The 23,001-nt window shown below is 55.8% G+C and overlaps 8 protein-coding genes across 8 annotated transcripts; 3 read left to right on the forward strand and 5 right to left on the reverse strand.

The window, feature by feature from the left end:
- Positions 1 to 928: 928 nt before the first annotated feature.
- On the reverse strand, positions 929 to 11,251 carry CTAM01_01008 (uncharacterized protein; the record flags this gene model as incomplete). Its single annotated transcript, XM_060517052.1, has 2 exons — positions 929 to 11,064; positions 11,128 to 11,251. 2 exons carry the CDS (start codon positions 11,249 to 11,251, stop codon positions 929 to 931), a joined length of 10,260 nt encoding a protein of 3,419 aa, XP_060388514.1.
- A 2,049-nt stretch (positions 11,252 to 13,300) lies between these two features.
- Positions 13,301 to 13,783, reverse strand: CTAM01_01009 (uncharacterized protein; the record flags this gene model as incomplete). The annotated part of the gene is made up of 1 exon (XM_060517053.1): positions 13,301 to 13,783. The coding sequence occupies one exon, from the start codon at positions 13,781 to 13,783 to the stop codon at positions 13,301 to 13,303; it is 483 nt and encodes a 160-aa protein (XP_060388515.1).
- Positions 13,535 to 13,834, forward strand: CTAM01_01010 (uncharacterized protein; the record flags this gene model as incomplete). Its single annotated transcript, XM_060517054.1, has 1 exon — positions 13,535 to 13,834. The coding sequence occupies one exon, from the start codon at positions 13,535 to 13,537 to the stop codon at positions 13,832 to 13,834; it is 300 nt and encodes a 99-aa protein (XP_060388516.1).
- A 1,064-nt stretch (positions 13,835 to 14,898) lies between these two features.
- Positions 14,899 to 15,585, reverse strand: CTAM01_01011 (uncharacterized protein; the record flags this gene model as incomplete). The annotated part of the gene is made up of 1 exon (XM_060517055.1): positions 14,899 to 15,585. One exon carries the CDS (start codon positions 15,583 to 15,585, stop codon positions 14,899 to 14,901), a length of 687 nt encoding a protein of 228 aa, XP_060388517.1.
- An 89-nt stretch (positions 15,586 to 15,674) lies between these two features.
- CTAM01_01012 (Snf7 family protein) lies at positions 15,675 to 16,526 on the reverse strand (the record flags this gene model as incomplete). Its single annotated transcript, XM_060517056.1, has 4 exons — positions 15,675 to 15,754; positions 15,815 to 16,020; positions 16,077 to 16,281; positions 16,343 to 16,526. The coding sequence occupies 4 exons, from the start codon at positions 16,524 to 16,526 to the stop codon at positions 15,675 to 15,677; spliced, it is 675 nt and encodes a 224-aa protein (XP_060388518.1).
- An 854-nt stretch (positions 16,527 to 17,380) lies between these two features.
- CTAM01_01013 (uncharacterized protein) lies at positions 17,381 to 17,865 on the forward strand (the record flags this gene model as incomplete). Its single annotated transcript, XM_060517057.1, has 3 exons — positions 17,381 to 17,469; positions 17,571 to 17,643; positions 17,692 to 17,865. The coding sequence occupies 3 exons, from the start codon at positions 17,381 to 17,383 to the stop codon at positions 17,863 to 17,865; spliced, it is 336 nt and encodes a 111-aa protein (XP_060388519.1).
- A 929-nt stretch (positions 17,866 to 18,794) lies between these two features.
- On the reverse strand, positions 18,795 to 19,310 carry CTAM01_01014 (uncharacterized protein; the record flags this gene model as incomplete). The annotated part of the gene is made up of 3 exons (XM_060517058.1): positions 18,795 to 19,004; positions 19,086 to 19,133; positions 19,185 to 19,310. The coding sequence occupies 3 exons, from the start codon at positions 19,308 to 19,310 to the stop codon at positions 18,795 to 18,797; spliced, it is 384 nt and encodes a 127-aa protein (XP_060388520.1).
- Positions 19,311 to 22,269: 2,959 nt separating this feature from the next.
- CTAM01_01015 (haloacid dehalogenase) lies at positions 22,270 to 22,995 on the forward strand (the record flags this gene model as incomplete). The annotated part of the gene is made up of 1 exon (XM_060517059.1): positions 22,270 to 22,995. The coding sequence occupies one exon, from the start codon at positions 22,270 to 22,272 to the stop codon at positions 22,993 to 22,995; it is 726 nt and encodes a 241-aa protein (XP_060388521.1).
- Positions 22,996 to 23,001: the final 6 nt, after the last annotated feature.

Raw genomic sequence — 23,001 nt, forward strand, 5'->3', positions numbered from 1 at the left:
TTACGGAGTATCGCAGGCAGGAAGGTAGATTGCGGAGGGCAGAGAAGATAAGGCTGGGAATCATGGCGAAGAGTAGACTGCAGTAACATCAAGAGTTTCACATGCGAAAAAAGAGTCGCTCGAGGTTGAAGAGAGAAGAGATAGGCATACATTTTACAAAGGACACTACTGAGGAACGCGGGGCGGAAACCCACAATCCGGATCCCGAGCCTATCAACCCCTGAGCACTAGGTATCACATCCGCGGCGTGAATACAGAGGGAGACACCTGAACATTGAATCGAAAACTGTCAAGATGGCTCATCTGAACAAGGTTCAATAGTTTCGATTACCTCTATTGTAATTCAAATTGACTTCTTTAGTAAGATGCAACACCAGAGAACATTTCCTCGCCGGGGGGATCGGGGCGGGACATCGCGACCTCACTCGGCCGAGACATTTGCCCAGCCAGGTCACGAGAGAAACCCACGAGAACGGTGAACCCACATCCCGCTTGCGCGCCAACGGACTCAAGACGGAAATATCACGCAGAAAGTCCGACGGGCGGATTCACGATAGGACAATTTCCACCGAACATCTCGCCATCCGTCTCATTCGCGACTCTTGTCGTTTTCTCAGCATGTTATTATTGAGGCACATTTCAAAGATATTGACTACACCGTTTCCAGTGTGAATTCAAGAAAGCTCATCAGACATTTAATATTCAGTTCTCAAATACATTAATCATGAAACGATTAACCATTAGAAAAAATGGAATTCATCGTCAAGATCATCAAGACATCATCCAGCCATTCTCAGTGAACGCCTCCCAAATAACCAAGAAATCTCAAAAGAAAAAAAAAATCATGACACTCTAATACCGTTCCCGTGAAACATATGGTCCGCGTACACTCATCGTCGTAGAATCATTACACGCACATCCCAAGTCATTAGTTGAAGAGACGCTTGAACACGCCCTTGATCCCTTTTGACTTCTCCTTCTCTTTAGCCTTGTCGTCCTCCCTCCTCCTGTCTTCCACACGAGCGCGGCGCCGAGAGTCGTCCGAGTGCTTTGATCTCGGCTTGTCGGCTGTCTCAGCTCTCTCAGCCCTCTCAGGTCTCTCGGATCTCTCGGGTCTCTCGAGTCTATCAACCCTCTCGCCCCTCTCGGTTCTCTCATGCCTTTCGGCCCTTTCAGCTGCTTTTGCGGCAGCCCGTTCGGCCTTCTCCGCAGCCCTGCGAGCGTCTCTGCGAGCTTCTTCGGCGACCTCGTCGCGAACCTTTTGCAGTTTGGCACCGCCTCCGCCTTCGGATCTGTCTCTGTGCCTGTGCTTGTCCCGCGTTGTGCTCGATCGCTTGGGAGTGTCGCGTGTGGGAGTAGACTCTTGTCGTCCTGCATTGTCATCCATTGGCATGTCGTCCTTTGGCGTGGCTGGCGCCGGGGGGTCCTGGGGAGGGAACTTGGATCCGGTCGTACCTTCGCCTCTGACGCTGAAGAATCGCCGGGGCTTCTCTGGCGCAGGCTCCATGGATTCTCTCTTGCTGAGTGTGCGGTGCGGGCGCTGATGCTCTGACGTGCTGTGGCGACGAGAGCGGTGATGACTGCGCTCGGGCGTATCCTCAGATTTGGCGATAGTCTCGGGCTCCTTGCCCTTGCGACGCGAACGCTCTCTTTCCTCGTTCTCGCGGTTGACCTCACGTTGGAGTTCGCGCTCGCGCTCCTTTTCGCGGTGCCTGTCTTTCGGTCTGTCACGATCGGCATCGCGTTCGCGCTCTTTCTCCCGGAGTCGCCGCTCCTCTTTGCGCCGATCATGGGCAGCCTGCTCCTCAGGCGTACGCTCACTGCGGTGGTGGTGGTGGTGGCTTCTCTCACTTTTCTCGGTCTTCTCGCTCCGTTCGCTTCGCCCACTCCGCTCGCTACGTTCGCTGCGATGACGGGACTGGGAATGTGGATGGGGGCTCTCTTCGAAACCGCTGTCTTGTCTCTTGATAGGGCCTGGCGGAGTTCGAGGCACGGATTCGCCGGATCGGAGAGATCGCTCGCTGTCAGTTCGGTTTCGTCGACTTGAGTGATGTGATGTGTGCGAGTGGCGTCTGCTACTCTCGTGGTCTCTGCTGTCGTCTTCGCCTCGGCTACGGCTTGAGAATGATGAAGGATGATGGGTTGAGGAATGGCGTCGTCGTCGGTGCCTCTCGCGCTCTGCTTCCTTCTTCTCTGTAAAGTAGTTAGTATCAAGCCTGCTAGTTTTATCCGCTCCCGTAGTGGTAGTACTCCTGCGTCTGGAAAGAAGGCCTGGTAGAACCCTCCAAAAAAAGGCCTTTTTCGGTTTGATGTCCATTTTCTCCCAGCTGGGCATTGCCTTGATGAGTTGCGAGCTGCTCTGAGATGATGGGCTCATGGGTGGACGAAGAGTTTCGGCTGTGGCGTAGATGACCACAGCAGCCGCGATGAGTTCCTCCGCTTGCTTGATGGAAACCTTGCGCTGCCGTCTGAGAGCCTTCGCCCTATCCTTGGCGGCCGGTGACATGGAAAGCTCAGGGAGAACCACGGCGGGAGTCGAGGGCCGGAGGCCCCATACTGAGCCATCGGTTTGCGTTCCGCAGTCCGAGAATCCGTCTCGATGCACGGGGCTGAAGTTGGCGTCCACGTCCGAGTCCTTTTGGTCCGCCATGGTGATTGTGTCCAGGGCCGATATATTATCCAAAGTCTGCGTCAATTTGTCCGATGAGCTGCGACGTGACATTGCGTCTGCTGCAGCGGGACCTGGAGCTTCTCTAGCCGTAGCTTCGTCGTCTGAGTCTTTGATAGCATTGGCAGCAAACGAGCCAGCTGCAGCAGCAACACCAGCGACGGCGGCTCCAGCAATGAGTGCGTCCTTATCAATTGTCTCGTCGCTATCAGCAGGCTCCGCCTTGTCATCCGGTGTCTGTACTGTTTCTTCGGGCCCATTGGCGTTCGCCTCTAGAGTTGATGCCTCCTCAGTTGCGTCGGGCTCTGCGGGTTCTCCTGCAGGAGCGTCTTCAGGAGTGTCATCGGGGTTGACGGGAGCTTCTGAGGCGGGTTCTTCGGAGGCTGCCGGTGTATCTTCGGGTGCGTCCTCAACCTCTATAGGCGCGGCATCCGCCGCCTCAGGAGAAGGCTCCTCGGAGACAGGTTCTTCAGAGACGGTTTCATCAAGAGCAGCAACCTCGGGAGCAGGCTCTTCGGGAACAGCTTCTTCAGGGGCGACTTCTTCAGAGACAACCTCCTCAGGCGCAGCTTCGGGAGTGGGCTCTTCAGGGGTAAGCTCCTCAGGAGTAGACTCGGAAGTGATTTCTTCGGGCTCGGTAATGACTTCATCAGGAGCAGCTACTTCGGGGGCAGGCTCTGCGGAGGCGACCTCTTCGGGGACGGCTTCCTCAGGAACGGCTTCTTCGGGAGAAGTCGCTTCAGAGGCAGGCCCCTCTGGAGAAGGCTCCTCAGAAACGGCGTCCTCAGGAGGTATTTCGGCTGCTGGGGAGTCTTCTGGCGCGGCTTCTGGAGTAGCTTCACCCAGAGTCGCCTCCTCGGGGGCAGGCTCTGCTGGTGCAGGCTCAGGTGTCGACTCTTCAGGAGAGGCATCCTCCATGGTGGGCTCTTCGGAGACGACTTCTGGTGCAGGCTCAGCAGCGGGCTCATCGGCGGGCTCAGCGACGGACTCCTCTAAGATGGTCTCTGCGGGTGCAGATTCAGCTGGAGTCCCTGGTGCTTGGTCTGGCTCTTCTGGTGGAGCTTCCTCAGCCGCTGGCTCTTCGGGCACTGCATCTGCTGGAACCACTTCGGAAGCGGCGGCGATCTCTGTGGATGCATCTTCGACTTGCTCGGGCTTCTCTGCTATTGTCTCGGGAGCAGTCTCAGATGCAGGAGCCTCCTCAAGAGGCGGCCCCTCCACGGCCGATTCTTCTACTGTAGATACAGGCTCTTCGGGTGAAGCTTCTTCTGGAGTAGGTTCCTCAGCGACTGCATCCTCTGGCGGAGACTCAGTTAAGATGGTCTCTTCGGAAGCAGGTTCGGCTGGAGCTGTCTCTTCTGCGGGAGCTGATTCGTCCGATGCTGGTTCAGTGGGTTCAGCCTCGACAGTGGTGTCTTCGAGGGCTGGTTCCTCCAAAGGCTGCTCAGTGGACGTTTCGTCTGCGGCGACTTCAGCATTGTCTTGATCTGGTGATTCAGTCTCTTCGACAGAAGGCTCCTCGACAGATGGTGGTGACGCTTCATCAGTGGCAGATGGTAGCTCGTCCGAGGGTGGTAGGGCAGCTTCCTCAACAGCAGGCTCTTCGCCGACCGCATCTTGGCTCTCCTGAACCTCGGCAGTTGGCTCTTCCGGGGCGTCTCCTTCGGCAGCTTCGGCAGGCATCACTTTCTCGTTCTCGTCGACAGGTTCCATGGATTCCGGCTCCGGGGCGTTGTCCTCGGCAGGCTCCGCGACGGGTTCCGGGTCGACGTCCTCGGGATCTTGGCCATCCCGTCCTTCCCGTGCCTCTCCATCGGGGGAATCGGGATTAGGAGAAGGAGGGGAATTCTCACCTGATTTCTCTGCCTCTCTCGCATCAGAGGCAATTGGTCCCACCCTATCCTTGCTTTCCTCAGCATCCAAAGACCGCGTCTGTTCACCATCTGCTGCCACCGCCACCGCCGCTCCCGTGGCTACTGCTGCCGCCGCCACTGCAGCCGCTGCGATTTCTGCAGTGTGATCTTCTGTTTCAGCCGTTGCGGGTGCCTCGACATCTGCCTCGACAGATGGCTCTGGCTCGACAGGGACAGGTTCTTCGACTGGTGGGTCCGGTTCAGCAGCAGCCGCATCTTCAACTGCAGCAGACTCAACAGCTGCTTCAGCAGGCTCCTCTGGCTCAGCTGGTGCTTCTGGCTCAGCCGGAGCCTCTGGTTCAGCGGGAACAGGCTCCTCAACTGGCGCAGATTCTTCAACAGCAGCTTCTGCAGCAGCTTCCGGCTCCGCGGGCGCTTCTGTATCAACAGGTGCAGGTTCTTCAGCGGGAGCAGGCTCCTCAGCCACCGCTGGTTCCTCAGTTGATACGGGTTCTTCCGCTGGTGCAGACTCTTCTGCCGGGGCAGAAGCTTCAACAGCTGCTGCTTCATCAAGCTTCTCTGGCTCAGCGGACGCTTCTGGTTCAGCGGACGCTTCTGGTTCAGTGGGCGCTTCTGGCTCAACTGGTGCCTCTGGCTCAGCTGGTGCCTCTGGCTCAACTGGTGCCTCTGGCTCAACTGGTGCCTCTGGCTCGACTGACGCAGGCGCAGGTGCAGAATCTTCTGTCGATGCAGGTTCCTCAGCAGGCGTAGGCTCTTCAACCGTTTCAGCCGCGGCATCTCCATCGGGGACCACAGTCTCCTGAGCAGGCTCAGCTTCCGGTGCTGGCGTTTCCTCAACTGCGGCAGCGTGATTCGCCTCCGCGAGAGCTCCGGCGAGTTCAGGCTCCTTTGTCTCTTCCGCAGCTGGCTCAGACACCGGTTCGGGCTCCGCCTCGGCAGGTTCCTCCACCGCAGCGGGCGGATTGGGTTGAGCCTCTTCGGTTTCAGGAGCGGCCTCAATTGGGACGGCAGGCGGCTCAGCGGCAGCATCCTTCGCCTCCTCGACAACCTCGGTCTGGGGCTCAGGGTCGTTGACTTCTGCTGCGGCAACTTCTACAGCAGCGGTTTCGGGTTCTTTGGCCTCTTCGGTCGCTGCTGGCGCCTCCGGCTCTGGAACCGCGTCGGTAATATCAGCAGTTTCTTCAGCCGGAGCAGCATCGGCCGAAGTAGGTTCCGATTCAGGTTCAAGGTCATTTGACTCAGGAGCAGGAGCAGGATCAACGGCGTCTGCAGCAGGCTCCGCCTCTGTAGTAGATTCCGCCTCAGCCGCGGGCTCTGCTTCTTTGGCTTCTGCCACTTCGACCTCAGCTTCAGTTGCTTCAGCTTCTTCGGCAGGGGGAGCAGGGGCAGACTCGAGTTCCTCAGCCACTGCCTCAGCAGGGAGTTCAGGTGCGGGCTCTTGAGTTTCGATAGCCGCTTCCGCTTCAGGAGCAGCGGCGGGCTCAGCAGCGACCTCAACCTCAGAAACAGCCTCAGTCGCAGGAGCGGCATCAGGCTCAGCCGCAGCCTCACCCTCAGGTTCCTTGACGTCTGCTTCAGTCACAGCATCAGTCTCGGATTCTGCCTCTTTTACATCAGAAGATGGCTCAGCTTCCGCAGCGGATTCCGCCGCAGGCTCGGTAGCAGGCTCAGCGGCAGGCTCTTTGACTTCATCGGCCACAGTCTCCGGAACAGGCGCTGCCTCCTCTAGCTCAGCAACAGCGGGCACGTCGGCCTCGGGCTCGTCTTTAGATTTGGCGGCAGGATCTGCTTCAGCAGCGGGTTCAGCTTCAGCAGCGGGTTCAGCTTCGGCAGCGGGTTCAGCTTCAGCAGCGGGTTCAGCTTCAGCAGCGGGTTCAGCTTCGGGGATAGGCTCAGCAGCAGGATCGACCTCCTTCGCCTCAGAAGAAGCTTCAGGGACAGCTTCTGCTTCGGGCTCCTTGGTCTCCTCGGCCTCAGACGCTGCCTCAGCTGGTGCCGTCTCCCCTTCAGGCTCTGCTGCTGGCGCTTCAGGCTCAGGATCCTTAATCTCAGCATCACCCTCGACCTTGGCGGCTGGTTCGTTGTCATCCGCGGGAGCAGCTGCTTCGGGCGCAGGCTCCGCGACCTCAGCCGCGGCGGAGTCTTCAGGTTGAACCTCAGGTTCGGGAGTAGCAGCAGCAGCAGCAGCAGCAGCAGCATCAGCATCAGGAGGCGCCTCACCAGCATCTTCGGCCGTCTCTGCAGCCGTCTCCGGAATTGGTTCTTCAGGGGCAGGAGCAGAGGTCTCGGTGGCGGCCTCGGCCTCGGGCTCTGGAGCTTCCACAGTTGACGGCTCTGGTTCTTGTGCATCTGGAGTCGTCTCCGGTTCGAGCTCCTTGGCATCTGGGGCCGGGTCCGCACATGGGACTTCGTCGTTAGTCTCGGGAGTCGACTCCGGTTCTGCCTTAGCCGCCGGCTCCGGCTTGGGATCCTCAGCAGCGGCAGGTGCCTCTAGCTCCACAACTGCAGTCTCCGCGGTGGTCTCGGGCTCAGGTGCGGTTTCCGTCTCGGCAGCTTCGGCTTTGGGCTCCTCAGGATTGGTTTCGGGCTCAGCAGCATCGGCGGGCGGTTCGGCTGGGGTCTCCTCAGGAGCTTTTAGCTCGGCGTCCACTTCGGCAACGGCGGTAATCGGCTCCTCCGGGGCGGGATCGGAAATTGCCTCTTCAGCTTTGGCATCTTCGGGCGTGGCTTCGGCTTCAGCGGCAGGTTCTGTTTCTTCTTTAGTATCCTTGGTCCCTGGGGAGAGAATTTCCACGGTGAAACTAAATTCTTTGCCGTCGCTGATGATTTCGTATCCGTCCATACCTTCAGTTGAGACAGCTGCGTCATCCGTGGCGGCGGCATCCCTAGATGCATCAGCGGCAGCAGCGTCTGCGGTTTCGATATCGGCTTCCTTAGGGGCTTCTGGAGCGTCCGCTGGGGTATCCTCTGGCGTGGCAGCAGCTTCGTCCTCTTTCGGTGCCTCTGACTCGGCTGCAGCTGGCTCAGCTTCCACTGGTGTAGTCTCAGGAGCAGTGTTAGGCTCAACAACAGCCTCAATTTCGGCGGCCTTGGTAGCATCAGCTTCAACTGCAGCTGTCGCTGCCTCGGTTTCGGCCTCCGGAGCAGCCTCCGGAGCAACCTCGGGAGTGACTTCGGGAGCATCCTTAGGAGAAGTCTCGGGAACGACCTCAGCAGTGCTCTCAGAAGCGTCTTCAGGGGCCGCGTCAATAGGAGCCTCAACCTCTGCCGCAGCTTCCGCAGCAGGCTTCTCCGTAGCTTCAACCTCAGGAACCGCGGCAGGCTCATCTACGGCAGCATCATCTGCCGCAGCTTCCACTGCTGCCTCTTTAAGGGCATCACCTTCAGCCTCGACTGGCTCAGAAGCCTCTGGTTCAACGCTTGCAACGCCATCTTCTTCGTCCTCGGGAGCCTCCGCCTCAGGTTCTGCAGGAGGGACGTCCTCTTCCTTGGGAGCAGGAGATTCCTCCTCCTGCACAGGTTCTGACTCAGGCTCTTTTGTCTCTTCGGCGGCTGTCTCGACCGTCTCCGGAGCATCGGGCGGGGCATCATCCGCGGCCTCGGGCTCTGATTTATTGGGGGGTTCAGGTTGAGCGCTCTCTGCAACCTCCGTCGAAGGCTCAGCTTCAACCTCCTTGGAGGCTTCGGCGTCACCTTCGGGTTCAGACTCCTTAGGAGGCTCGGCATCGTCAGCCTTTGCTGTCTCGACGACAGGCTCAGGAGCGCCCGCAGGATCAGCGTCTGCTTCGACTGGTGCCTCGACCGCCTCAGCGACCGGAGGCTCGGCCTCGGTCTCTGCCGGCTGAATTGCCGAGTCGGCTTCCTTGTCTGCAGCGGCAGGCTGCTCTTCGGCCGGCTCGGTCGCAGTGGCTGGCTCAACGGGCTTTTCATCAGCACCAACAGAAACTGGCGCATCTTCGCTAGTCGAGGCAGTCTCTTCTTGTGGTGCTGCTGGTTCTGCCTCCACGGTGGTGTCGTCAGACTTGGGCCCTTCAGCATCTGAATCAGTGGTTGTTGCATCTTCTGGGATAGCCGCAGGTTCGGCTACAGCAGGTGCTGCGTCTTCCTTGACGTCGGCCGTCTCAGCCGGGGAAGATTCTTCGCTTTCAGCTGCTTCAGCTGGAGCATCAGGTACTGGTGCCTCCTCTGAGGCAGCGGGAACTGGTTCAGCTTCTTCGGGCTTCACAGCATCATCCGCGGGAGCATCTGCCCCGACGACTGCGGCTTCGGCTGCATCCTCCACAACTGGCGTCTCAGCCGCAGCTTCAACCGGGACCTCTTCTGATGACACTGCTTCTTCAGCTGCCTGAGTTTCGGCGGCCACTTCAGCCGGAGCATCAGCGGCATCAATCTCGGCCGGTCCAGGCTCGGCTGTTTCAGCCTCTTTAGCGACCTCAGAAGGAACTGAAGATTCCTCCGTCTCAGCACTGGCCTCCGTCGAAGTAGTTGCCTCCGTCGATGCTTCTTCCGGCATTGGCTCCTCGGAGGTCGTTTCTTCCACTGCCTCAACCGAAGGCTCGGCTGAGGGCTCAGCTGGAGCTGATTCATCAGATGCTTCGCCGGCAACGGGTTCGGCAGCCGGTTCTTCGGAAGAAGGAGCATCCTCAGTCTTGGCCTCGGAAGTTTCTTCGGCCGCAGGGGCAGCAGGAGCAGGGGACTCCTCAGGCGAAGCCTCTACATGTGCCTCCTCGGGGGCGGGGTCCTCAGGCTTGACATCGGCAGCAGCAGGTTCTTCCGCAGGCGCGGATTCTTCAGCTGTGGTGTCAACAGGGGCATCAATCGGAGCATCTGCAGGAGCATCGGTAGCAGGCCCATCAGCAGCGGCAGCGTCATCCGGCTGAGCCTCCTCTGCGACATCTGCAGCAGGCTCGGCGTCAACGGAAGCTTCGGCCGCAGGCTCCGCAGGGGCAGCATCCTCTGGTTCTGGCTCTTCGGAAGTCTCGGTGACGGGCTCATCCGCAGGAGCAGCGTCCTTCGGCTTATCTTCAGCTGAAGTCTCAGTAGCTGGCTCTTCAGTAGCTGCAGTCTCTTCCGGAGCTGGCGCAGAATCGTCAGGTTTTAACTCGACAGGAGCCTCATCAGCTGCTTTCTCCTCGACGGGAGCAGCGTCTCCCGACTCAGCTTCGACTGTGGCATCAGCCGCAGCATCCGCAACAGGTGCAGTCTCTTCCGATACAGGCTCAGCTGAAGGTTCACTGGCGGGCTCCTCTGCTGGTGCAACAGTCTCAGGCTCTGCATCGGCGGGCGCGTTAGGGGTCGACTCTGAGACTGTGGACTCCTCGGGCCTGACTTCATCGGTAACAGGTGCAGCATCCTCTAGTGTAGGTGCGGACTCTTCGGACTTTTCCTCTGCCGGTGTCTCTGCGGTTGTTTCGGGGACTGCATCAGCAGGTGCATCGGCAGGAGTTGCGTCTCCAGGCTTGCTGTCCGCTTCCTTGTCAGCTTCGGCTTCAGCCTGTGCCTCAGAAGCCTCGGGAACAGCTTCGGCAGGTGGTGTGTCCTCGGTCTGAGGTTCCGCTGCAATAGGCTCTGCTTGAACTGTTGTGGGCTCTTCAGTTGCAACCTCCTCAGTGGAAGCTTCAGGTGTAGCCTCTATTGCCTCGGGGGCCACTTCTGCTGGTGCATCGGCTGCGTTGTCTTGGCTGTCTTCTGTTGCAGCTTCAATAGAAGCTTCAACAGGAGCTTCGGCGGGAGCTGGATCTACAACAGCCGACTCCGTTGCCTCTGCAATGGCCTCAGCAGCGTCTGGCGATATTTCCGTCGCTACCGTGTCATCGACTTTGGCGTCATCCAGGCTTCGGTTAGCAGCCGGCTCAAGTTCAGCTTCGACGGCCGGCGGCTCCTCCTTCGCCTCAATGATGGTCTCCGGAGGCGGAGCTGGAGCATCCTCCATCTTTGGCGGTTTGGCGTCCTCTACCGGGGGTGGCGGCGGCGGAGGGGGGATCGATCTTGAGCTCTCGACCGGCTCTGGTTCGGCGTCTTTTCCGCCCTTGCCCTTCTTTTTCTTCTTCTTTTCTTTCTTCTTGTCCTTTTCCTTGTCCTTTTTAGAAGATTCCTTCGTCTTCGTCGGAGACACGGGTGCCTCCTCTGCAACGATCTGTTTCTCTTTTATCGGTTCAGGCGTAGGCTCGGGCTCGGGCTCAGGGTCAAGCTCGGGTTCAAGCTCAGGTTCCGGTTCGGGCTCGGCTTCTACGGGTGGCGGAGGCGGAGGTGGCGGAGGTGCAGCAATTTCCTCCTTTTTGCCCTTCTTCTTCTTCTTCTTGTCCTTTTTTGAGGATTGTGTCGGCCACTCGTCTTCGGCTATGCCGTTGTCTTGAGGCGGTCCAGGCGTGGGAAGCTCAGGGGCGACAGCCGATGGCTCTTCATAGGTGTACTGTGCTGCCTTCTTGTCCTTCTTTGCCTTCTTCTTGCTCTTTTTACTGCTGCTGCTGGCTTGTGCAGGTTGTGAAGGATACGTCACGCCATTGGCATATACGTCGCCGTCTGTAAGATGAAGGGGTTAGGCGTGCTAATGCAATACTCAAAGCGCAATCTAAAGTGACTTACCATTTTCCAGCTCTGAATCTGAAGGTTGGAAATACTGGATGTTGGAGAAATCTTGGGTTTGGACATGGTTCCAATCAAGGTTCTGCCGGTAGGGGCAGAAATCGACTGGTTCTTCCGAATTCATGCTTCCAGGACTCGTGGATTATGGGGGTCCTTGTTTCGCAAAAGTTGATCAATGCTGATCCGGGGAGATGGTCTGATGTTGTCTTTGGCGCACGTGGACGGCTGTCGTTGGCGAGAGATGAGATTGGGGGTTCTTTTCTTGACAAGTTCTCAATTTTCTTGTGATAGTGCGGTGCCCAAGCCGGAGTAAGAAGTTCGAGTCTCTTGGGCTGGTATCGCGAGACTCAAAAGGATGTATTGTGAGGTATCTTGTCGCCTGTGAGACCGTGTTGTGGTGTAAACAACAGACAAAAGTGCAATGGGCAGTTATGACAAGGAAGCAACAGGTTTCTTGTCTCGGCTTGACACTGGATAGAGTTGAGAAATAAGGGACCAAGAGTGACGAGATGCGTCCCGACTACGACCATCCCAGGAGGACACAATTGGGCTAAACTGTGGGAAGAAAAGTAGATTCTCGAGAAGCAGGGGGGAGCTTTCCCAGCAGTGCCAAACATCACAAGCATCACTGGTCTGTAGCAGGGTTTAAGGTGCGGGAGTAAGGGGTCCCTGACACAGGCCTACCCCACGCTGTCCCCACGAATGGAGACAAATTGTGGCAGTCTCAGAGTCCAAGTGATCACTGTCGTGCGTGCTTGAGGGCCATTGGCTCAAGTGAGGCGGAACAAGCACTGGCGCCACGTCGCAATTGGGTTGGACTGGGGAGTGCGGTTTCTGGGTTTTGGGAGCTTGAGTGATGTGATAAATGATGTGACATGAGGCGAGGCAGAGGAACAGAATTGGACCTGGGACATCAGACGGACAAGGAGACAAGGAGGAGGGTTGATGGCTGCCCAACGACGATGCGATTGGAAGCGAGCGACCAACCCGCATAATGAGACGGGCTCAACCAGGCTGGGCATGAACGTCGGTGATTTTTTCCCGGGATATGTGGTTTACTTTTTGTGGTCTTGTCCCTTTTCGTAGTCTCATAGGGCCGTACCTAAGTCTCAAGATGACATACCGCTACCGCCGTACCGTCGAAGTCCATTGATTCTATCGGATGAGTATTGTCGCTTGACTTTTATCTATAGAAGCCAACATCATTGCGGATGCCATGGGGGAAAGAAGCCTACGGGTCAGTCTTTGCGGTGAGGCATTGGAATAGACCGAGAGACCACAAAACAACAAGGCGCAGCGCCTGTCCACCAATGATCTTCATAAAGCGACGATGGATGGATAGTACTGAGGAGGTCAAATGTATTCGTACTTGGCCTGAAAAGGGCTCGAAAGGGCTTAGGCTCCCCAAGACTCTTCTGAGGACGAGGGAATTTTTTGGGTTCAATGAAGTGTCAATTGTCAAGCATCCCTCCACTCAGCGGCTATGAGCTAATAATTGCTGTGCTGCGCTGGTCGTCGATTTCCGGCCCAGTGCACTCGCACGCATCGGGCGGCCGGAGCAGGGTAGGTCGATGGGCCGGTCCACTAGGGCCAGGCATATCCTTGTATGCACAGGTACTCATCGCGCCTGGCGAGACATAAGGAAACGATTGCCGACGGAAAGGTGGTTCCTGGAACATAGTGGAGGGTAAGCCCAACCTTCTTCCCGTCATTCATGATATTCGAAGAGACTGAGGCTGGGCAAGGGAGAAGCCGCGGTCTGGCTAGAAGTAGTTAGAAGGCGTCGAGAGGCCGTTATGATTGTGCACATGGCCACTCGCTGACCGGCACTTTCCTTCGATAGACGCTCACCGGCGGCTGGCATGTCAATGGTGGGGGTTGGAGTAGAGCGCGGTTTGTTTCTCATCGGCCATTAAACCCCCGGTCAGCGAGGTGCAACGTGGCTCGCCTGGGTGAGGCTCGTCTGTGAAGATCCATGCAGTAGAGGCCCGGACCACGGCTGGCGGGAGGGGCGGATGTGACTGCAGTGACAGTGACAGTAGCACCAGCAGAAGAGTGGTGGATTTGGATTGGGCGACGGCTTGTAACGGGCTGTTTTCTTCGGCTGTCTGCGAGGAAGTAGGGAGCAACGTCGGCGTGCAAATGCGAGGAATACAATGCCGCGATGACCATGTCATGTCAGCAAAGCGTCTTCCGTGGAACCACTTGCTGTGCCATCTAATGTAACCGCCGAATGGAGTGTTCGGGCGAAAATTTTGGTGAGAGGGAGTTGGTAAGGTGGGCGGAGGTTGGGCCGACGTCGATATGGGATGGGACGGGATGGCATGGCTCCTCCCGAGGTCAGTGTCTGAGAGGTGCAGTAGCCCAGTCTAGCCCGAGGAGATGCGTACATAGGTTGTGTGCCGCAATGATGGCGTCGGTGCGATTGGTGCCCTGCAAGAACCCGACTTGGTCCGACTACATGCCACTGGGCATAAGAGAAAGAATCAATGGGGCCGTACACGAGTCGGCGGTTGGGCGCTGGGAGGGCGGCAGGCAGCATGGCTGGTGGTATTGGGCGGACCTGAGGACCGATGATCGAAGACTGGTGACCGATGGAGAGAATGGGTTGGCAGCATCTGGGCTGGGGAAGCATCGAGGTTGCGAGGGAAGCCATCGCGATTCCGAGGCTGATACGTATACTGATATTACCAGGAAGGTCAAGTAATCGTCGGGTACATGGTCGTGAATTGAACCAGCTGTTGATCGGTGTCGTGGACTGTCACAACGGGCGCTCAATTGCGGTGGATAAGGCTCATCGTCGATTGTTTTGTTGTTTATGCGAAAGAAGACCCATCCATGAAAATGTTTGCAGGAGGCGGAAGAGGGAAGACCAAGGGAAGAAATTGAGTTGGCAGTCCTGACTCCTGACCCGAGCTTTTGCCAGGAAGATGGTTTCACTTTCTTCGGGAAGGAAGCATTGGTCGCCGTCACGTCACAGCCAGCGTGTTGGGAATGACGTTGCTACACTACCTCAATAAGAGTCTAAGTACCTTGTTATCGAAGAAAGTTAATTCTTTCTGAGTCACAAGTACAAGAATACAGTACCTCAATAAGAGTCACTAACGTGCCTGCCCTCACCGCGGGGAATTTCGGTGTAGCATGTGGCAGGCGCCAACACCTGCAACTTTACAGTGCCTGCCCTGGCCATTGATACCTCACGAGCCCACTTAGGTAAGCACCAGCACCCTGGTAGAACCCGAACAACCAACGACCGGCCTTGAGGCCTGACTCTTTGAGTTGGCGCATTCCAAGGTTTGGCTCTCAGAAAAAGTTGTGAAGCCTGTCCATAGGTGCTCAAATAAGCCGCGTATGTGGGACTCGATAAGAAGCATGTATCGGTGTCCCCGTCACAGCCCAATATTGTAGGCAAATTCGCCATGACGGTGATGGAAAATACTTTCAAAGCATCTCGAAAAAAATCCACTCTTCCGGCCCTCTATATTCTCATGGTGCTGGGCCTTCGAAGGCTCTCCTGACAGCCCAACCGCCCTAAATTTCTGGTGCTTCCATCCGCAAGACACCGCAGAAAACTCCGGTGCCCGTTGACCGAGCTTGCATTGATCGTGTAAGAAAGCCTCATTTGACCTCTTACGATGACCCAGCCCACATCGTGATCACAATGATAAGGTCCTGGGTTCACATCAAAGATCCTGTCCATAAGTCCATAGAATTACATGAGTCGGAAAGAGGCAGCCGAGTGCCCCGCAGAATCGACACCCGCCACCTACCTCAACACAGCAGGTCCGTAACAGTGCCACGGAGGGCAGAGTGATCGTGGGCCACCAGTACTCCGGCTCGCGATCGGTCACTCCTGACGACTGGCGGTGTGCCGAGACACGTGAGGAATGGCTCCTGTCCCGGTCCCGGTCCGGTGGGGACCTCTTTGAGACAGCGAACTTGGCACTGCCGGTGGGCCGGCGACAGCATGTCTCGCCCGCTTCTCGCCCGTTTGCTCACCGAACTACACATCGCTCCAACGCGGCAGCGCTTCCGATGCATTAGTCCCCACGTATCTTGTCTTGTCCGGCAAGGGAAAAGGCGCCAGTGCTGCAATAGCTTCTCAACAACAATCAATATGTCTTCTATGAAAAAAGTGAGGTGTGCGTAGTACTCGTAGACTGTAAAAAGTGCCACTCCAGCAAACCAGAAAAGCTTGTCAAACTCCCTCCCATCAGCTTCCGCAACCGCGAGATTCCTATCGAATGGCACCCACGTAACCCAAAACGCCAACGCCAGTAGACAGGTCTGAGAAAGAGGGGCAGGTAGCTGAGAAACATGTGAAAGAGGACCGCTTCGGAGTCGTATCCGTTGTTGGTAGTGAGCATGTTCGTGTATATCGAGTGTGTCGTACGGTATCCACTTCTCTGGGCAGCTGTGATGTTCGACCTGCTTATCCCATCGCGCCGCAATTCTCATGCAAAGCCTCTAGAAGCTCCATCCCGAACCAGGAATGCTATGCCATCGTTCTCGGCCATCCCCACAGGATCGCCTCACACCTGACTCCTTTACATGGCCATCTCCGCCTGCAGCTTGCGGAGCTCGGCCTCTTCGTCGTCCTCTTCGACAGCTTGCGCCTTGCCTTTGACTGAATTATCACGTCAGTACATCACTCTTATCATGATCTCAGAACGTGGGATCTCCTTACTTGGTCCGTTCGCGGCGGCAGGCATCTGGTGAACGCGGTCTGACACAGGCACAGTGCCAGTGCCCACCATTTGCTCGTCCAAAGCCTCCTGCTGCATTTGATCCAGCTCATCCTCCAGGTCCTCGTCGATAATGTTATCGGTCTGGCCCGTTGTGATAGCGTTGACAATTTCCTCGCTAAGCGCATTTTGTTCGCGGAGATCCTCCCTGTTCTCGTAGTCAGCATTTGTCTTTCGCACTGGCTTACAACCTTCGAAACGTACATTGTTTGGTCCACCTTGTCCACGGTGAGCTTGCCGTGAATACCCTTCATGGCCTGGCCAGCCTTCTCCATCGCCAACAGCGTCTCGCGGTTGATATTCGCCGACTCGATAGCGTTGATTTGGGACTCGAGTGTAGTGATTTGCGAAATAGTCTGTTCGAGGCTGTGTTCGTGGCCCTTCTTGCGACGCAAGGCAGCCTTTGCGGCTATTACGATATCCCGTCAGCATCTAGTCTCCCCACAGTCTCGATTGCTCAGATAAGTTACCGTTCTTGTTTGTGTTGACGTTCTTCCTCGCAATAGTATCTTGTTCGTCCATCAACGTTTGAAGATGCTTCTCTCTCTTTTGCAGCATATCAAGCTGGACCCTAAGGCCGAGGATTGCATCTTTGGCATCGTTCTTCTTCTTGGCGCCACCACCACCGCCAAACCAGCCCCAGACGCCAGACATGATCAGAGGTGTTGAAGTTTCGAGTTTGCTAGTATTAATCGAGTAAATCGAATGGATTCCGGTCGTTTATGAGGTTGTGCGCAGGCAGCGATCGTTTGAAGGCAGCCGTATTCCGGGGTTGCGTGGCACTCGACCGAAGTTTGATGGCGGGGTACCGAAACGGGAAACAAGCGGGCACTCGTCGTCGTCAACGAGCTGCAAATTTAGCGAAGGCCTACTGATAGGCGGAGTTGCCAGTAATTTCTAAATCACGCGACGAACACCCGCGGCTCGCTCAAGTCAAGTTGTCGCCAAGTTGATAGTTGGAAGGCTGATAGATAGAGTCAGATAGGTAGTCGGTAGGTAGGTATGATGCAAGCTCCCGACTGGCTCAGCGACGCCGTTTAGTGGGCAAGCGATGACGGCGGTTGTGCCCAGCAACAGCGCTGCCGCCTGATTTAGCCGCGGTTCAGCCGATCATGTGAGACGCCCGCGTGACAGGCCACCTTGGTGGTGACTTCCAAGGTTGATCCAGATAAGACATATCTTATCACCGATAAGTACCTTACCTAAGGTACCTAGAGTGCACGCGGCCCAGTGACCAAAGTTGCAGCCGCCAGCAGCTGTCGCCATTCACCGTTCCCTTCCGCCTCAGTGAGTAATTCGTACCTACCTTTATATCGTATAGGAAGGTAGCTGGGGAAACTACAAAGTTGATTTCACGCACAACGTCCTTCAGACATACACTACCCGGCAGCCTCAGATGATCGTTGTCTAAATCACTTCATCCACAACCTGACTGGAACTTACCTTCGACTTGGCCAAGCAGTGATGCATATTGTTCGAGGCCTGAGCAACTAACAATCACCTAAGCCATGTCTAGAGGCCCGCTGCCTTCTCAGCTTTGTCTCTTGTCAGACTTGCCGGCTCGACCACAGGGCGATAAGGTCAGATTTCTCGGGTGGTAAGTTTTGATATTTTTCGCCCACTTCTGACTTTGATCGATGATTCGCTCTCGTCCTATGTCAAAAGTCGTCCGTTGGTAACCATACTAATTGCCATCAGTGTAACTGCGTACTCGACGCAATCAGCTGTGCTCACGCTAGAGCATAGGTTCCCCAAAGGATCCGATATCAGTGTATTGGTTGACATTCAACTCTTACTCAGTACCATGACTTCAAACCAGACACGCATCGGCGAGTGGGTAAATGTGGTTGGCTATCTCACGCCCGCTCCCCCGGGAACGCGGGCCAAAGGGACGACCCGTGAACCACGTATAGCCGCCGTCCAGGCAATCATGCTCTGGCCCGCTGGCCCTCTCAACCTTCAGCGATACGAAGCTTCCTTCGCAACAACTTGAAGTAGAGTCTAGATGAATCCATGCCACCCGTTGGGGAAGACGAGGCACACCATCTACTACCATAAGCTGCCGCCTGACCTGAGAGGAAGCGGACATTGGCTTCGGTAACAATGTAGGCAGACGTGTCATGCTCACTACCGCACCCAGGCTCCCGTGTCTCGTCCAATTCGTCACGCATGCCACGAACCAACAGGTATGGATAAGAGATCTTACAATGGGACTGAAGATGGGCTTTTCTTTCAGCATTCGCGACCGAGCACGGTCCGATCATCATGTCAGCCACGCCATCCTGTCAAAGGTTTCCATTGAACAAACATTCTCGGCCCGCATGAATGTGCTACTAGCTCACAGCGACGATTTGGTCCGGTATAAATGCACCTTGTCTATTCTGGAAGGCAAGCACACGCCAATTAGGTATCTGGTTGAGGAAACGCGTGCTCATGGCATCCGCTGGCGCTGCACTCTGATGCGCGCCTCTTGCAACAATTCCGCATACACATACCAAAAAGGAGCAGCGCGTAAAGAACCTCGGAGATTTTGCTGTTACCATTGGACCCCCCCAAAAAAATGCCAGATGGCAGACTGCTGCTGGGTGATTTCGGGACACATACTCTTCTCGTCCCAATCAAACAAAAATCTGGTTATAATACTGCTTCGTTTCGCCTGACGCCCATCCAGTCAAAAGAACGAGTGTTCGGTCGGGTCCACCGTTTGCTGCGGCCACCAGGCCACACAACTCGACCCCCCTCACAAGAGACGCGACCTTTTGCGCATGCCTCGAATCATCGAATCCCACAAATTCCTTCCGTATGCATGAAAGGGCTAACCCGACCGCCTGCAACGCCTTAATATTCAAATGCCTAGATCCAAAGACCTGGCCCAATGCGAGATCTCATTCACCACAGTCGACTCCACCGATCCACCCGACTTCACTCCCGCCGCCTGTCGTCGTAACGTCGATGTCGCTCGTGGCTTCGGTGTGCGTCATGTCTCCTTTTTGACGAGTCGTTTGACCCTCGGGATATCACCACCGGCTGATGCAACGGTCTTTTGAGGGGCTTGTCTGCTTCTTGGGCTCTAATGGCCGCCTGGCGCTCCCATATTTCTTTGGACTTCCTACAGATATCGTCGATCTGCTCCTATATGCAGAGACGATGATCAGCAAATTCTGCACCGCTGAAGAACAAAAGATGGGGGAAAGAACCAAGCGGCAAGCTCACATCTGTCAAGCAAGGGCCTGGAGTGGTGATGAGGAATCCATCTTCTCCCTGTAGATGCTGTGAGAGGCGTCTCAGTCATCGTGAATGAGATATTCACACCTCATTTGTGTACGGCCTGACCGTTGCATCCGGCCCGAGATAATAGGGAAGCTCTTGAGTGATGATCTTCTTGTGAATATCCAACCGGGGAATCCAGTATCTGTTCATCTCTGTTGACGAAGGCATGGCAGATGTTTGGGCATGGAAAATATGAGCTGTCTGCCTGAGCGCATTGGACGAGCAAGATGGCGCAAGTCATCGTGAAATATTGGCGATCAGGAGGAAGAACAAGGTATTTATCTTCGCCAACAATACGATGATTCGGGGTGCCAATCCTCGTACGCTGCAACGGAGTCGATATTACGAGTTCCCCAGGCATGTTATTGCACCAAGCAAGACAAAAGGAGCACTTTGTCTTGCCTTTTCGGCACAGCTCTTGTCGGTATCCTCACCGCTCCGGCTTCTCAGTCGTCAGAACCTGCCTCTACAAGGCCTGCATGCAAGGACAGACGCCACATACGGCCTTTGCAATGTCGGTTCTCACCAGGGTGGGAACCCATCCATCTGGGTGTGTTCCACCTTACAGGTTGGGGGTGGTGAGCCTGCAGGAGATAGGCAAAGTGAGGCGGACGGCGGCAACCCCATGACGGTTCGCCTCACACGTCCGCAATAATCCCGCCACCTGCAACCACGAATCACCGTCGGAAGTCGCTATATGCGTCGGAACGACCTTAATCGAGTCTTTTGATTCTCTCTCTACTGCACGCCCTTTTTCGAATGGAGTTTCTGTTGGCCATCATTCGCCAGTCACTTCTCGACTATGGATCAATTCGCTGCGAGATCCAGTGACGGGACTAGGCTGCAGTTTCTGCAGGTCCATCTCATCGCCATCTTCGTTTCCGGACATGCTGGAATGGGACCTACCCTCGTGGCTTCCTGGCAAATTCAGCTTCCTCCATGGATGAACCCTGGTGGGTAAGGTAAGGCGTCGGTGATTTCTGGCAGCCAAGCGGTGCAGATCATGTCGATCGCCGCTCGCGACTTCGAGGCGAGCATGCGGGGATGGCGAGTGTCTGCCAGTCATTGCTGACCAGGGTTTCTTATATATCTAGGATCTCGAGTTCTTCAACGATCCAGATGAACCCTGGACCCTTCCCTTTTCTGTTGGTCCCGGATTTTTGGAACACAAGGCTGCTGCGATCGTCGCCGTCAACACCAGATTCGTCGGCGCTGAAACTGCCGGTGAACAGTAATCATAAACAAGTCATCATTTCGACAATACAGCCTTCAAGTTGCTGTAAAGTGGTGTGCACGATGATTTTCCAATCGAATCACACAGCTTCCGACCGTACCGATCGTAACACTATCCAGCATTATCGGTATCAAAAATGCGTCAACGGGGAACTAGAGAGCCCTTCCAGTACTTGACAGCCGAATACGAGGCTTTCCGGCCGGGCATGGCATAAGCCCGAAGATCGTTATAAGTCGTCTCCCTGCCCAGGATGGTCGATCTCTGAATCCTACGAAGAGGGGTTGGCCATCAGCCGTAGTGCCAGACGACTCTCTAGATCAACATGCCCGAGCCTGGCGACAAGGCGAGGAGCTGGTGTTGGCTCTTCTCCATCATACGATAATGCGGGCAGCATAGCATTGCACACCGAACAATGCGACGTCGTGCCAAGGACATGCTGGGAGATCCACTCTGCAGTACCCAAATAGGTTGATGCGACCCTTCTTGACATATTCCCAAGGCGTTCTTCAAGTTGAGGCTCGTCGCGCAGACAGGACAATTGGATGTGCTCGCCAAACAGGCACCAGTGTTTGGAGGCATCGAGGCTGCAGTTGACTGTCAGCCAAGGTTGAGCAGTGCTCTGAAGCATTTCTGACTGCTCATAGTATCTATGCAGCTTTGGTTAGACAGTGTTACACATGACCTGAGAGCTTGGGCTCGATGAGCCTTACTTTTGCTCGCGCGACGTCAAGATTAACCCAATGTCCGTGGGTTGGTTGAGCCGCAGGGTCCAACTTACAAGGGCTTGTCCTTCTTCGATTGTTGGTCTGTGTGATCTTTCAGTGCAAGCAAAGTGGTGCACCTCATTGAAACAACTAGTTTGCGGGATGCAATGGTACCAATCCTCATTGTTTCCTCAATCTTTTGACGACGTCCCATTTTTCCACATACACGCAAAAACACATCTCGATTCCGAACTCTAGGAGTGTCTGGACATGGAGGAAAAACGTCCCGGCGCAACCTGCGACCTCGCTGGTATCTGGAGGCTGAGGTGCTAACCAGAGCTTCTGCGCTTGAGGGAGTGCTACATTCAATCACGACGTTTAGATGTAAGGAAGTAACACTGTCGCTGGTTGTCAGTCGCCGTGTAAAATTGCTGTACAATAAAGTCGCAAGAACCTTGAACGTAGCACATATCTTGATATTCATCCCCCGGCATAAGCCGAACTCAAGGATTGCAGGCAGAAACCGCATTGCGATACTGATACCAAACAAATTACCCGATCGAAACTACCAGTGACAGGGCATTCCGCAACGTAGGGTTGCTTGTTAGCTCAGTCGTAATTTGACCAGCTCTTACATGGCTTTTAGACGTATTTGATCTCCTCGTGGGCAAAGGCTTGATCAGTAATTTCGTCACTCCTGAACCAGCAGCACGCAAGTCAGTGCAATCGAAGAACTCGGTTCTCAAGGTCTAAGTCCAGCCGTCTTACGCGGCGGTAGGCTGAAGCGGTGCCGGTCACATCCGGTCACCGGGCCGGTGCCGCGACTCCACCCAACGCCATTGTCCAATCGGGCCGGACTGCGATCCGGACGGAGCGGTGGGCCGTGTCCTCGCCTTCACTTTCCGACTGACATGATGACATCGCGCGCCCTTGCGAGGTGGAGGCTACTTGCGTGTCGATAGCTTCATGCCCATAGCAGAAGACTGGCCAGTAAATGTTATTTTTTCAAAGTGCAGATAGAGCCGGTCTGTGGAATCCGGCGAAAGGTGGTAAATATAAAAAGAGAGTTGCACTTTGGGGTTCAGCAGTCTATCAATTAAACACCGCCGATCAGATTTGACCCCGCACAAGTACGCCCAAAAGATTGAATCCTATCAACAATAACAATAATACCAAAATCCATTCCACCATGACCAGCCTCAAAGACTTCCGCGTCCTAACCTTTGACGTCTATGGCACATTGATCGACTGGGAAACAGGCGCCCTAACAGCTCTTCAACCCCTCCTAGACGCGAACAACCGCACCGACTTCACCCGCAAGCACCTCCTGGACACCTACCACGAATGCGAAGCCGCGCAACAGGCCCGAACCCCAGACCTCCCCTACGCCCAGCTCCTCACCACGATCCACCCCCAAATCGCTGCTAAGCTCGGCCTCGCATCCCCGCCCCCGTCCGCCGAAGCCTCAAAGGCATTTGGCGACTCCGTCGGCTCCTGGCCCGCGTTCCCGGACACGGTCGACGCCCTCCGCCGGCTGGGCAAGTACTACAAGCTCGTCGTCCTCTCCAACGTCGACCGGGACTCGTTTGCGCTCAGCAACGCGGGGCCGCTGGCGGGCGTGCCGTTTGATCTTGTTGTCACGGCGCAGGATGTCGGTTCGTATAAGCCCGACCAGCGCAACTTTACGTATATGCTGCGCGAAGTGAAGGAGAGGTTTGGGGTTGAGAAGGAGCAGGTGCTGCAGACGGCGCAGAGTCAGTTCCATGATCACCATCCGGCCAAGGAGGCCGGTATCAAGTCGTCTTGGATTGTGAGGCCTGGGGCGGTGATGGGGAATAGGGATCGCGAGGTGTTTGATTGGAAGTTTGATACGTTGGGGGAGATGGCTGATGCGCTTGAGAAGGAATTGGCTTGAAGCGGG

This window comes from Colletotrichum tamarilloi (assembly GCF_030869305.1).
Source record: "Colletotrichum tamarilloi strain Tom-12 chromosome Unknown Scaffold_2.1, whole genome shotgun sequence".
In the NCBI taxonomy this organism is placed as follows: Eukaryota; Fungi; Ascomycota; class Sordariomycetes; order Glomerellales; family Glomerellaceae; genus Colletotrichum; species Colletotrichum tamarilloi.